This window comes from Hemitrygon akajei, chromosome 2, assembly GCF_048418815.1.
Source record: "Hemitrygon akajei chromosome 2, sHemAka1.3, whole genome shotgun sequence".
Lineage (NCBI taxonomy): Eukaryota > Metazoa > Chordata > Chondrichthyes > Myliobatiformes > Dasyatidae > Hemitrygon > Hemitrygon akajei.
Window position 1 is genome coordinate 131,567,127 of NC_133125.1, and position 16,001 is coordinate 131,583,127.

General features: G+C 41.3%; 1 protein-coding gene across 5 annotated transcripts in view; it reads right to left on the minus strand.

Moving 5' to 3' along the window:
• Positions 1-13,668: 13,668 nt before the first annotated feature.
• Positions 13,669-16,001, minus strand: part of LOC140715673 (progesterone-induced-blocking factor 1-like) — a 282,888-nt gene continuing 280,555 nt past the window's right edge. For all 5 annotated transcript variants that reach the window (XM_073028043.1, XM_073028051.1, XM_073028085.1 and 2 more), the window contains one exon: positions 13,669-15,934. In XM_073028043.1, the coding sequence (XP_072884144.1) occupies positions 15,756-15,934 (179 nt within the window). In that variant the 3' untranslated portion in view covers positions 13,669-15,755. The remainder of the gene's footprint in view (positions 15,935-16,001) is intronic.

Genomic DNA, 16,001 nt, shown 5'->3' on the forward strand with positions numbered 1-16,001 from the left:
CATAAGACCCATTCTTATCATTACTGTTCAGGTCAATTCTAGAGGCTGTTTAAAGCAGGTAATTCACAACGTGGATATAATAATTGTATGTTTATAATATTTATAAACTCCTTCCAAGCTTGCTATAGTGTTGGCTTGGGCACCTTCCTGCACTGTTTTTCCTGTCAAAGTATCACCACTCTTATGACGAAAACAATCAGTGTCCTTTGTTTTGATTTGTTGGGCCCTAAAAGCAGCACTGATTTGAACACTGTGCAAGAGACACTCACATTTGTACAGCCACTCAATTTCATGGCCGATCTTCCATCTCAACTCTCCCATTCTAGCCTTATTTGAATTTACTTCAAATCTAAGCAATAGAATCACACATTAAGTAAGCTCATTCAGGGCCCCAAACAGTCCTTCCAGGTGAGGCAACACTTCACCTGTAAATCTGCTGGAGTCACCTATTGTGACCGGTGCTCCCAATGTAGCCTTCTCTACTTTGGTGAGACCTGTCATAAATTGGGGAACTGCTTCATTGAGCACCTCCACACCATCCACCACATGTGGGACTTCCGGGTGGCCAAACATTTTAATTCCCATTCCAACACGTTGATCCATGGCCTCCTCTTGTGCCAAGATAAGACCACCCTCAGGGTGGAGGAGCTACACCTTATATTCTATCTGGGTACCCTCCAACTTAATGGCATGAATATTAGTTGCTCCTTTTGGTAAACAGATTCCCTTCTCCCCTTCTCTATTCGCCACTCTGACATTTTACTTCTCACTTGCCTATTACTTCCCCCTGGATCCCCTCCTTCTCTCCTTTCTCCTATGGTCCACTCTCCTTTGCTACTAGATTCTTTCTTCTCCAGCCCGTGATCTTTGCCACCCACCTGGTTTCACCTATCACCTTCCAGCTAGCCTCTTTCTCCTCCCCCACCTTATCATTCCGACATCTTCCCCCTTCCTTCTCAGTCCTGAAGAAAGGTCTCAGCCCAAAGTATTGACTGTTCATTCTTTTCCATAGATGCTGCCTGACCTGCTGAGTTTGTTGACCGTTTTGTGTGTATTGCTTAAGTAAGCACAAAATACACTGGGAGACTTCAGATACTCTCTGCATTTTTTTTTTTTGCAATACACTCTTATATTTGTCCTCGGTTATAAAAACAAACACATCTAAGATGTGCTGCGGAGATTCTGGACCAACTCCCTGATCTTCAAAGTCCTAGTGTATGTCCCAGTGACACATGATTACTGATGCAGATTGCCAGTAGCTTTATCTGACTGCTTCCGTGACTTGCTGTATTAGTTACTAGAGTCAGACCACCACAAATTTAATTTTTTAGCTTGGCTAGGCTATTCAATAGTACCCTGCATTTGCTACCATTGCATCAATCTAGAATCAACCTAAAACTAATCAGTAATTTCACTGTTAATTGTGGAATATTTCTGATGTCTTTTCCTATATTGAGAATATTTCCACTATGTGACTTCTACCCTGTATGCAAGATGTATTGAAACATGAAAGGCAATGCAAATATCCAGAAAAACTTCATAAATAATATTCCATATCCAGCTATCAAGTTGGAGGAATGAAAGCTATTCTCAAAAGTTTAAATTCTCTTGATTCATTGCTGGATATCTCCTCTAAAGATGGGTGAACTTTACGATAATGGTTTCATCAATGAGCATACATTATAAGCTTCATTTTATTGAATACGCTCCTGTGCACTTTTCTTGACCATATTTTGCTTTAAAATTCACAATTCACTTTTGTGAATTTGCTAACCCAAGCCTAACCTAATCCTGCCTCACCTTACAACGTTTTACTTGACCAAAGAGATCATGAAACATACGACTTTGAGTTCTCTCCAGTTGACATCTCTTGTTGCTCTCAAGGGTCTAAATTGGTTGGATAACTGAATTCCACGGTGCAAGAGAACTGAGCAATGTTGCATCTGTCCGGAGCGTCAACATGAGAGTGTAGAGAAAATGTGAAACTACTTCACTGTGTTTTGAATCAGCCAATCAGGCCCTTTTCCTTCTTAAAGACAACCTCAGGTGTATTTTTAGAGTGCATTTAAGTGTATTGCATTGATGACATGGTTTCCTCAAATAAAATTCAGGATTTCATTGGCGTGCTTCTTAGTGAGTAGTTGCTTTATAATTGAATTGGATTGAAGATATCAGCTGAGGCTTTGTAAGTCATTGGTCAGACTGCACTTGGAGTATCGTGAGCAGTTTTGGGCCCCTTATCTAAGAAACAATGTGCTGGCATTGATTGGAGAGGGTCGAAAGCAGGATCACGAGAATTATCCTGGAAATAAAAGGGTTAATTTATGAGGAGCGTTTGATAGCTCGTGGACTGTACATGCTATAGTTTAGAAGAATGAGTGGGGATACCATTCAAACCTATTGAATTTTGAAATGCTTAGATAGACTGGGCAAGGAGAGTATGTTTCTTATAGTGGAGAAGTCAAGGCCAAAGGGCATAGCCTCAGAACAGATGAATATCCCTTTAGGACAGAGTGAGGAGGATTTTCTTTTCCCAGAATGCGGTGAATCTGTGGAATTTATTGCCTCAGGTTGTGTATGGAGGCCAAGTCATTTGGTATATTTAAAGCAGAGTTTGATCAGTAAGTGCTGTGTATTTAATGTCAGTAATGTTTGAGTAAAATTGGAATTACCAAACATAACAGTAGTGATGAGTAAAAAAATAACTAAAACAACTATCTGCCTGTTAAATCGCAGCAAGGTGGTCAAGTTAAGAAAAAAGTACAGTATGCTTTCTTCACAAGCAGAGGAAAAGGGTTAGTAAATAAAAAAGGCAAAGCATATGGTTTCTTCAGAAAAGGAAAGAGACAATTGAGTTTAAAAAAGGGCAGAAAATTGATGAAATTCACTGGTTCATAAACTATGAATACCAGGTGATAATCATAATTAAGAAAGCAGAAACATCTGGCTACATCGGAAGGATAGACACGTTCAGTTGCACAACTGGTTGTGTATACGGTATGAAGTGAGGGTTACTTTGAAGCAATTGAAATAGCCAGTGAAAAATGAGTGCAATAGATGGAGAAGTATACTGTGCAGTTTCCTTAGAAGTTTAACTACTCCAACCAAACCAGCCACTTAGGAAATGAAACCACTGGTGATTGCAAAATGCTTTAGGTGTCATAAGTGGAATCAAAAGGAAGGGGTGTAAATTATGTGGCTGAACTGAAAGCATTATCTGAGCATTGACAGCTCAGTCATGGGCTTGATGCACTGAGAGATCATTTAGTTTTTGGAATTTTACAGGAAAGTTCCTAACTGAACATTTCAAACAGCAGTTAAAATTGCTGAATTAATGGGAAGAGCAGAGACGTAATTGAATTACAGTCAGGAACAATGTGAGTGTGAACAAAATTGCAATGTCTATAAAGAAGCATGCCTAGCCAAACAAATTGTGTTACCATTGTGGCAGGGGCTCAGATACATCAAGCCAATGCAGGTTTAAGGGTGAACCTTGCAGAAAATGGATACATGCAAAGAGCAGGTTGTTCAGACAAAAATAAATGGGATGCAAAGGGGAAAAAAGATTTTTTAAAAAGTCACATTGCAGTTGCAAAAGGAGCATTAATCTGCATGTTATTGATGAAAAAATTGACAATGATGAGAGTGACACATATCTAGGTGGCCTTGAGATTTACAATGTGAAAACTAACAGGAGGCAAGCAATATGGATTACACCAGAATTCCTTAAAATGGATTTAGACACTGGCTCAACTGTTTCAATCATTCTATAAAATAAGTTTGAATGGCATCTCAACGATACGGAACTGAAACCCACAGATATCCAACTAAGAACTGGAGAAAATATCATTAACCACATTGGGCTTGTATGTGGTAAAAAAACAGGAGGACCAGCTTTGGTCATGATTGGCTGAGATCCATCCAACATTTGCATGCCACATCCCTTGCAATATTTTCAGCTGAAAGCAAGTTAAGAAAGGTACTGGATTATGCCTCAGCAGTATTCAAGAATGGCACTGGAAGACTCAAACATATCGAGGATAGAATAGTATTAAATGAAAATGCCACATCCAAGTTTTACAAAGCCCATTCAGTTGCTTATACCATCCACGATAAAGTAGCCAGTGAGCTAGATTGCAAGGAGGCTGAAGGAATTCTTTCCAAGTTTGAGCGGAGCCCATGAGCAATGTCAGTGGTCCCAGTAACCGAGACAAATTGGTGTGTCATGATCTGTGGTGATTTTAAGGGCACCATCAACCTAGTACTGAAAGAAGATCAATGCCCTCTGCCCAGTTTAGAGGATATCTTTGGAAACCTTTGTGGAGGGAAATATTTCAGGAAAGTGGTCTTAGCTGAGGCCTACCTACAAATGGAGATGGAAGGACAGTCCAATTTTTTTCTCACATAAATACGCACAAGGGGCTTTATCTCTATAACAGGTTTATTTTTACCATAGCATCTCCATTGGCACTCTTGCAAAACCTTTGGACCATGTGCTGCAAGATGCCCAGGCACTCGTGTTACCTGGATATTATCATTGTCACTGGTAAAGGTGACATGGAACACCTCAAAAATCTCAAGATGGTGTGAAAAAGATTGGAAGATTATGAGCTCAGAGCACAATGCAACAAGCATGAATTATTTAAACCCATCATCAATTACTGTGGTCACACCATTGACACAACTGTGCTGAAACAAGTCAAACAGAGGTGAATGCCCCAAGGGAAAAGATCATGTCACAGTTGTGGACCATTTTAGGATTTGTCAACTATTATAACAGGTTCCTGTCAAACCTGGCTATTGTGCACCACCCCTTGAACTCGTTACTACAGATCAGGAGGAAATGGCAATGGACAAAGCAGACTGAGGTGGCTTTCGAAAAGGCAAAGGAAATGGTGATGTCAGACACTGTATTCACACATAATGATCCACATTGTCCAGGGAAGGCAGTCTGTGATGTCTTGCCATATGGTATAGGTGCAATCATGTCACATTTTATGAATGATGGAAGTGATCATAGCCTTACGTTCCCATACTGCTGCAGAGAAAAATTATGCACAGAATGACAGAGAGGCCTTGAGTCTGGCTTGGGGTGTAAAACGTTTCAACCAGTACTTGTATGGAACAGATTTTACCCTCGTTACTGATCATCAACCATTTGTGTCCATGTTCAATCCACAGAAGTGTTGTCCACTAACAGCAGCAGCACAGATGCAGAGATCTATTTCTTGGAGGACACAACTACAAAATAAAATTCAAGAGGACAATTAATCATGGAACTTTTGATGGCTCTGGGTCTGTAGTCGCTGAATTTAAAAGGATGAGGGGGGACCACATTGAAACCTTTCGAATGTTTAAAGGCCTAGACAGAGTAGATGTGGAAAGGATGTTTCCCATGGTGGGAGAGTCTAGGACAAGAGGGTACAGCCTCAGGATAGAGGGGAGTCCATTCAAAACAGGGATGCAGAGAAATTTCTTCAGCCAGAGGATGGTGAATTTGTGGAATTTGTTGCTACGTGCAACTCTGCAGGCCAGGTTGTTGGGTGTATTTAAGGCAGAGATTGATAGGCTCTTGATTGGACTTGGCATCAGAGGTTATGCGGGAGAAGGCTGGGAACTGGGGTTGAGGAGGTGATGGAAAAGAAGGATCAGCCATGATTGAATGGCGGAGCAGACTCAATGGGCCAAATGGCTTAATTCTGCTCCTATGTCTTATGGTCTTATGAAATGTTGTTGGATTGTCCTGTTTACCCGTGGAAAAGAAAATACCTGAAAAATATACGAAGGAGGACACTCATCTGGACATATTATGACCATACGATGTAGAAGCAGAATTAGGCCAGTTGCCCCATTGAATCTGCTCCGCCATTTCATCATGGCTGATCCACTTTCTCTCTGAGCTCTAATCTCCTGCCTTCTCCCCATATCCTTTTATGCCCTGACTAATCAAGAATCCATCAAACTCTGCCTTAAGTATTCTTAATGACTTGGCCTATACAGCCGCCTGTAGCAATGAATTCCACAGATTCAACACTCTCTGGCTAATGAAGTTGCTTCATACCTCCATTCTAAAAGGATGTCCCTCTATGCCTGGCCAAACCCCACTTGGAGTACTGTGCTCAGTTCTGGTCACCTCACTACAGGAATGATGTGGAAACTATAGAAAGGGTGCAGAGGAGATTTACAAGGATATTGCCTGGATTCTGGAGCATGCCTTATGAGAACAGGTTGAGTGAACTCGGCCTTTTCTCCTTGGAGCGACAGAAGAGGTGAGGTGACCTGATAGAGGTGCATAAGATGATGAGAGGCATTGATTGTGTGGATAGTCAGAGGCTTCTTCCCAGGGCTGAAATGGCTAACATGAGAGGGCACAGTCTTAAGGTGCTTGGAAGTAGGTACAGAGGAGATGTTACATGTAAGTTTTTAATGCAGAGAGTGGTGAGTGCATGGAATGGGCTGCCAGCAACGGTGGTGCAGGTGGATATGATAGGGTCTTTTAGGAGACTCCTGCATAGGTACATGGAGCTTAGAAAAATAGAGTATGGGTGACCTTAGGTAATTTCTAAGTAAGTACATGTTCGGCACAGCATTGTGGGCTGAAGGGCCTGTATTGTGCTGTAGGTTTTCTATGTTTTCTATGTTTCTATTCTGAGGCCGTGTCCTCTGGTCTTAGACTCCCCCACTATTGGGAACCTTCTCTCCTCATTCACTCTACCGAGGCTTACAACATTCTCCCTAATGCAAATTGAAAGCCTCTCTGTAACAGCAGTGATCATTGAAAGAGAAACCAAACAAGACCCCACACTGTCTCAGGTCTACATGACCACCAAAAATGGCTGGAATTTACAGCAGAAATTCCAGTTCTTTCATTTTTTACCAGTGCCAAGTTGAACTTACCCTTGACAGAGATTGACTTATGTTGGGATTGAGAACAGTGCTGAGAGCTAAAGTGTTGGAGGAGCTACATACAGGTCATCCAGATATGGTCAAAATGACAACATTGGTTTGAAGCTTTGTATGGTGGCCTGGGATCAACTACCAGATCAAGCAGCTTGCCATGTCACTGTTAAGATGCCATCATATCTAGAAGATGCCAAGACGTTCTTGGAGAAGAAAGAAAGAAGAAAGGAGTCCAGAACTGTCAGAGCCACTTCCTGCAGTCCCAGATGCAACTCCTGCAACTCCCATGGAGGAGACCCCAGAATCTGAGGTTGTTTCACAGCCACAAGACTCCTCTGTCAAGCAGAGTGACCTCCTTTGTCAGGAAAGATGTTATCCCACAAGAGTAAGAAATCCTCCACAGTGATTAAATCTTTAAAGTTTACTGTGCTATTGATGTCTGTTTAATAGTTATATTATATAGTGTTCTGTATATATATTTGAGTAATACTGTAACTATATTATTCTTTGTTGTTTACATAATTCATTACGGGTTATATGTAAATATATGTAAATGGCATACGTCATTACACCACCATATGTATACGCCTCACTGAAGTAAAAATGAAGCACACACATTTATCCCTGCTTGTTGTTTTTCTTTTAATTAGTTTTATGTTTTTGGAGTTACAAAACATAAAGTAAGGACATCAAGGATTACAGGAAGAAGGCAGGAGAATGGGGTAGAGAGAGATAATAAATCAGCCATGATAGAATGGCTGAGCAGACTCGATGGGCTGAATGGCCTAATTGGACTCCTATTTCTCATCAACTTATGGTCCTCATGCCTATCAGTCAGCAAGTACAACTTGAGGCAAAATGTGAGCCACAAAATCACAGGGATAATATGCATATCCAATCCCTTGATTCATCTAACTTATGAATATTTCTTCCATCTCAAGTCTTGGTATCTTCAATTCAATTATGGAGCAATTACTCACTTAGAAACAAGCCTTTGAAATCATTAATTTTATTTTAGGAAAACACGTCATTAATACAATTAAGGCTGTCTTTAAGAAGGAAGAATAGAGCATATCTTAGATGGAGCTGCCTTTGAAGCGTAATTCCTTGAGCGTCATCAGGGTTGTAGAATCATCAGAGCACAAGGGAGGTCTCTTTGAACTCTTCTCACTGCAGGCTACAAGGCAATTGCCTAGAAATTGGATTTCACCTATCTTTCTGATGTGGTAAATGTTATGTTCAGTGCTGAAGTCGACTCAAATCCCACACACCACAGCATGGTACACTTGGCCCGAAGTCCACCACAAAACCATGTCAGGATAGAGTGTACCCTGAGAAACGTGGTGCCGAGGCACAGCACTTCATGGTGCCGCTTGCAGTGCTGGGAATTTCCATCCCAACTGTTGGTGCTAACTGTGTAGAGTATACACGTTCTCCCTGTGACTACACGGCTTTCTCCATGGGCTCTGGTCACCTCCCATCAAAGCATTAAAATGCTGTACACTGTACACTGTTCCATGGATGCTGCCTGACCTGGTGATTTCCTCCAGCATTTTGTGTGTGTTGTAAAGTATCACTCATTGTCAGTAACTAAGACAAACATCAAAGGGAGATACTGGCACAAGGAGATAAGGAGGGGGGATTGGGACTGCTGAGTTTACTCTGCCGGGAACCAGTACAGACCCAGTGGGCTGTAAGTCCTCTCTCTGTGTCATCATGTGTAACCAGACTCTAAACCAAGACTTTGTGATGGGAACATGTTCAATAGGGCCCCTCCACTCCTGATGTTTCATTGGACAGTATTCAAAGAGGAGTGACACCATTTAAAGGCAGACTCTGCATGGCAACCACACTTTGGTTAGTAGGGAGGTGGCAGGGGATGTGAGGGAGAGGGCAAGAGACCTCCCTCGTTCACACTGTGGGACATTGAGATACATGTCAGGGGAGAGGTCCTGTGTGTCAGTGGGTTCCAGATGTTCCCGTGTCACAGAGAAGAGCCAGACAGGAGTTGGCAGAGTTTCCTGCAGGGGTGAGATTCTCCACACAATTGACCAATGCTGAAGGAAGCTTTCAGTCTGCACTAGGTCTGTCGTGGCGATCGTCACACCAGCCTGTACACCTACTGAGGTACTCCCTCGCAGGAGAAAGTATACAAAAGCAGTAATCAGAGTTCTTTAACTGAAATGCCAGTCATCAGGAAATAGAGATGTAGCAAGTTATTTCAGTAATTAGATCTTAGATTCATTATCAGTGTGCTTTAATCAGTATGGTTAGGTTTTCAGCGCAGGATATAAGGGAATATTATATCATCTTCCCCGCCTGATTACTGGTGTTGTTAGTAACGACTGGTAATTGGAGAGGGGATACTTGCTTTTCACTAGGGACTAAGTGCAAGCAGGCTCATTACAAACCTAAACACGAGATTTTGCTGATGCTAGAAATCCAAAGCAACACACACACACACACACACACACACACACACACACACACACACACACACACACACACACACACACACACACACACACACACACACACACACACACACACCTACACCTGGAGGAACTCGGCAGGTCAGGTAGCATCCACAGAGCGAAATGGACAGTGACATTTTCAGTTGAGACCCTTCATCTGGACTGAGAGTTAGAGGGGAAACGGCCAATAATGAAAAGGTGAAAGGAAGGCGTGGAGCAAGAGCTGGAGGGTGATAGGTGGATTCAGGTGAGGGGCTGGAGATTGGCAGATGGAGGGGGTGAGAGTGGGAATAGCAACAGAAGTTCAAAGGTGATAGGTGGAAGTGAAAAAGGGCTGATAGAAAAGGAAGGTAGAGCGTGGGACAGAAGAAGGTGAGAAGAGAAAAAGGGAGCAGCGGAGGAGTGCAGACAATGGGAGCAGTATGTGAGTGGTGGAGGGGGTGGAAGCAAGGAAAGAAATAGAGTGAAGGCTGCTGGGCTGTGTGTTAGATGAAGTGGGTCAAACAGGAGGAGAGAGAAAACGGAAAGAAGAGAAGCTGAAAAAATCACTGACCCTGCTGCTGAGTTGTTGACAGGTGCTGTTCCGTTAGCTTGTATTTAGCCTCACCCTGGCAGCGGAGGAAGCTGAGAAAAGAATGTTGGTGTGAGAATGTGGAGGAGAATTAAAATGGCTAGCAACCTGGTACTATGTGCAGTGATGTGGAATACACTAGCAGTATGGTGCAAGTTCCAAGTGTCAGCGGGCATAAAGAGGATGAAGCTACCATAACTAGAGAGAAGGTTCTTTGGAAACTGAAAGGTCCGGAGGTAGATAAGACACTGGACCAGGTGATGTACACCTCAGAGTTCTGAAGGAGATGGTGTAGGCATTGTTAATGATCTTTCAACAATCAACAGATTCTGCAATGGTTCCAGAAGACTGGAAAATTGCAAACGTTACTCCACTCTCCAAGAAGGGAGAGGCGCAGAAGAAAGGAAACTATAGTCCAGTTAGTCTGAACTCTGTGATTGGGAAGCTGTTGGAGTTGATTATTAAGGATGAGGTCTCAGGGTACTTGGGGGCACATGATAAAAGAGGCCATAGTCAGTATGGTTTCCTCAAGGGAAAATTTTGCCTGACAAATCTGTCAGAATTCTTTAAAGAAGTAACAAGCAGGATAGACGAAGGAGAGACAGTTTATGTTGTGTACCTGGATTTTCAGAAGGCCTTTGACAAGTTGCCACACATAAGGCTGCTTAACAAACTAGGAGCCCATGGTATTACAGGAAAGATCCTAGCATGGATAAAGCAGTAGCTGATTGGAAGGAGGCAAAGAGTGGGAATAAAGGAAGCCTTTTTGGACTGGCTGCTAGTGACTAGTGGTGTTCCACAGGGATCTGTGTAGGGACCGATTCTTTTTAAGCTATATGTCAATAATTTGGATGATTGAATTGATGGCTTTGTTGCAAAGTTTGTAGATGATATGAAGATAGGTGGAGGAGCAGGTAGTTTTGAGGAATTAGAGAGGCTACAGGACTTAAGACAGATTAGGAGAATGGGCAAAGAAATGGCAGATGGAATACAATGTCTGGAAGTAAATGGTCATAAACTTTGGTAGAAGAAATGAAAGGGTTGACTATTTTCTAAATGGAGAGAAATACAGAAAACTGAGATTTAAAGGAACTTGGGAGTCCTTGTGCAGGATTCCCTAAACGTTAATCTTCATGTTGAGTTTATAGTGTGAAAGGCAAATACAATGTTAGCATTCATTTCAAGACCAATTGAATATAAAAGTAAGGATGTAATATTGAAACTTTATAAAGCACTGGGGAGGCCGTATTTGAAGTATAGTGAGCGGGTTTGGACCACTTATCTTAGAAAGGATGTGGCGAAGCTGGAGAGGGTTCAAAGGAGGTTCACGAAGATGATTCCAGGATTGAATGGCTTGTCATATGAAGAGCGCTTGATGGTTCTGGGCCTGTATTCACCAGAATTCAGAAGAATGAGGGGTGACCTAATTGAAACCTATAGAATGGTGAAAGGTCTTGATAGCGTGGATATGGAGAGGAATTTTCCTGTGTTGGACACAGCCTCAGAATAGAGGGGATTCCTTTTAGAATGGAGATGAGGAGGGATTTCTTTAACAAGAGGGTGTTGAATATTTGGAATTTTTGCCACAGGCAGCTGTGGAGACCTGGTCTTTATATATATTGAAGGCAGAGGTGGATAGATTCTTGATTGGTCAGGGCATGAAGAGATATGGAGAAAAAGGCAGGAGACTGGGGCTGAGAGGATAATTGGATCAGCCATGATGAAATGGCAGAGCAGGCTCAACGGACCAAATGGCTAATTCTGTTCATATAGCTTATGGTTTTATGCTGTGGAACTCTACTTGTTCATATATACATTGACAGATTTTCAGCAGAAACTCTTTATGACCTGGGGGCAGATGGTGGGATTCTAGCATTGCTGGAAAACCCTCTCCTCACAGAAATCCAAGTCGATGAAATAACTTAATGGTCAATATGATGCTAGAGATCTATCAGAAGCTGTGCTGTGCAGGAAGTTATGAGGTCTGGTGAAGGTCACCTGGGGTCCCTTGGAATCATCCTGTGGCAAGGAAGTCATTGTAACCTCAACCAACCACAGAGAGAGGGGTCCAGTATGAAGTCTTTGGGCAAAGGTCCTCCCTTAAGATGTAAGATCTCAATGACTGCAAACTTGCAAACCCTGGAAATACATTGTCTGGAGATTTATGTAGGGTGCAATTGATTTCCAGCTGCAGATCATTCACTGGTGGGTCTGTCTCACACCCTCAGGTTCCCAACACACCATGTGATTAATCATGTTTAAAACAACGCGTTCAGTAATATCGTGCTGCAACACTGAGGAATGAGCACCTGAGCAGCAAATAAAAGCTGAAGATGATCCTCAATTTAAGTACCTTGTTGACATTGGACAGTATCTGAAAAGTCAGTGGTCTGGCTGCCTAGTCAGTTCCCCCCGTGTCAGCAGCATATTGAAATAGAAAGCAAGAGAAGTGGCATAACCTTCTTCAACTAAAACAATTGCACACCGTTACTATGTGCACATTCACCCATTGGCCACTTTATTAGGCTCATCCCATACCTAAGTGCAATACAACTCAGTTGAGCCAAAGTAAAATAATAGAGATAATTTAGCTCAGTTGTCAAAGTATAACCTTTGCAGCATCTTAAATATATATATATATACACACACACATCTTCCACTGTTATTTACATATTCTCAATACCAGTTGCTTATGTTCATGATCTTCTGCTGCTGTATCTCATCCATTTCACTTTTCAACATGTTGTGCACTCAGAAATTCTCTCCCGCGCACCACTATTGTAGCCAGACAGTGCTGCAGTGACATCAACACCGGACTTTCGAGGCGTGTGGTCCCGGGTTTGAATCCGGCTGGTCTTCCATCCTTGCTGGGTTCAGCATCGAGCTAGCAACTTGGCCTCATAAAAAACAGAAAAAAATGTTAAAGGAATCACAGGGTTGCTGCCCAGTGTGCCACAAGACATGGAAAGGAATAACACCACTGTTGTAACACGTCGTTACTTGAGTTACCATTGCTTTTCTATCAGCTTGAACCAGTCTGGCCACTCTCCTTTGACCTCTCTTATTAGACTGTTTACTCACCAACCCTCCAGTGACCCATTCTCCACCCAATCACGTTGTTTTGCAAAAGAGTTTATCATTAATAAAATTATATAAGTAGCGGGTACTATTGGTATCATAGTTGCATATGCAACCATTTGGCTCTATCATCAGGCCGAACAGATGATTATGATACTACTTCCTTGATATATGAATGCAAAAAAATGCAGATGTTGGAAATCTGAAATAAAATTGGAAACATCCAGTAAGATAGTCAGCACCCGTGGAAAGAGATGCAGAGTTAACTCTTCATATCAAAGAACCTTGAAGCATTTTCTGTTTCTATTTCTTTTGTTGTTCCTTTTCGCACCTTGTGGCACATCAGGAAACATTTTTGCCATTTCCATAGCATTTGACTTTTTTCTTAATGAGACCGAGATGCTAGCTTGATGCTCAACCCAACACGGATGGAATGCGTGCAAGGAGTCAGCCAGATTCGAACTCATGACCATACCCCTCGACATCCATTGCTGATACCACTACATCACTAGCCAACCTTTCATTTCCTTTAGGATGTTTTAAAATGTTCTGGTAGCTTTCAGAATGTCCTTCAGCCAAGTAAATAGTTAATGAAAAGCAGTCATTGCTGTAAAATGTTAATGAATAGAAAGAAAATTGTCTGTCTTTTTAAAATCAATTTATTACAGATTTTTTTTAACATGTGCCCCTCTCAAAAGAACAAATCTCATTTTATGTAATGCAGATTGCAAAATGCACTATGCAACTACAAATTAAAGGAAATACAATATAACTCAATAGAGCCAAAGTAAAATAATACAGCCACTTTTGCTCTGTTGTTCAAAGTATAACCTTTGCAGGTCTTAAAAAAATTATATACATCTTCCACTGTTATTTACATATTTTCACTGCCAGTTGTTTTTGGCTAGGTCTTCACAATGGAGAATGTGCTATCATTTATAAGGTTTGTTAAAGAACATTTAGAAAGCCATTTTAAGATTAGAAATAAATAAAACAAGTAGGTAATTACCTTAAACAGATTTCTTTTGAGTTACAAAATCAGAGCCAGATAGAGGTTATCCTTTGGTTTTAAACATCATCATTAAATTAGTTAGCCCTTTATTAACAAAATCCATACCTCCAAAATTCTTGCTTAGCTAAAAAAGTGTTTTTACCACAAATTAAGAAATGCAGCATTATAATTCACCAGATAAAAAAAACATAAACAGTCTTTTCTCCCAAATTATTAAAAAGATCAGAGGTGATCGGATTGGGAAGTCCACACAATGGGAACCACGATTATCTTTGGATGGGACTGCCATCATATGCAAACAAGAGATAATGTTGCTCTGAAGCTTTCGCACACAATACTAATCCAACATCCTGCGTTTAGCTATGATTAAACTGAATTCTCAACTGTCTGATTAGGCTTAAAACATTACACAGGTTTCTCAGGAGAAAAAGAAGTCATGTCAAACTGTTCTTTATTAAAAAAAACAAACAATATCTTTAATAAAATACAATAGAAGAATAGTTCCTATTTTTGAGTGCAGAGTGAGATGTTCTACTCAGTGCTAGCACCAATGTCTGTACAGTATATACACACAAATATAAACACCTTTATTGCAGCAGTTGTTTTAAGGTGGAATAGAGTGCTAAAATAACTATAAACTCATGAGCCAGCCTCTTGACGTTTAATCCCATTCTACAATGCTTTGGTAATTTCCAATCCATGTAGAGGTTATTTTTGGCCATATTTACACACCACTGATCATCTCGCTGTGATGTTAAAATTGGCGACTTAACTCCGAGTCAGCAAAGTCATTGCAACCCTAATTGCACGGAGCTGAGAAATGAAAACTCCTGTAATTTAGGCTTTCAAACACAAGATGCGGTTTCCTGACCATCAGGAACTTTGGCAAACATGACTTGAAGTCTTTCCTCCAAGTAGTGCCATGTAATACCGTCACAGGACACAAGAGGAGGAAATTAAGTGAATGGGGCTTGGCAGGACCAGTCTAGATTAGATCTCCAAAATCCTCAAAAATAATTCATTTTCTGTTTGTAGAAAGCATTATAAAAGCACTCCAAAAATATGCTGGTTTTGCACTGTTGCTTCATTAAGCTCAGATAATCTGGCCCACCATAGCAAACACTTACAGTTGTACAGTTAAATTCAACACCCATATCCTGCTGATATAAACTTCCATAAAGTGATTCAAAAACCTGATGTATTAGTGAAGCTGAATTCCCTTTCTGTGTTCAGTAGATAATATTAACTATGTTTGTCTACATTGTGCCCTCTTTACTCAATGTTGTTGGTACATTTACTAAACACTGCCAAGACCATACAGTGCTTTGGTCAAAACATTAGAGAAAGTTTTATCCTGCAAACTTGGCAGTTGTAAATAACAGTATTAGCAACTACACTGTAGTGCAAGTGCTTCTATGAAATGGATGAGAGCTTAGTTTAACATAAAGCAAATCAAAAATAATATCAATCAATTATAATTTTCATCAAGTTTGCTTATTCAACACAGTTCCCAAGTCCCAGTGAGTATGTACACAATATACACAGTTCCAGTTTTCAAACCTCAAGTTAAAGTTATGCATTTCATTGAAACCTCCTTTACTCCAGACTGAACCAAAGGAGCCCTGGCAGCAAGGTTTACATAAACAGTAGCTTGGAGTGTTGCCGGCAGAGCAACATCTTCTTTAGATGAAGAAGGACCAATTCAGGGTGGATCCACGACCTAGATCTGGTGTCTTTTCATGTGCAGGGCTAAGTGATCAGAGCGGGAAAAGCTGCGGCTGCACACTGAGCACTGGAAAGGCTTGGCGCCAGTGTGTTTCCGGAAGTGGCGAGTCAGTTCATCAGAGCGTGCAAATCTCCAGTCGCAGCCTTCCCAGGTGCACTGGTATGGCTTCTCACCTGCAATGGAAAAGACACCAACGTTAGTTACTTGGCAACAACATCACCATCATTCTGTCTAATAGAC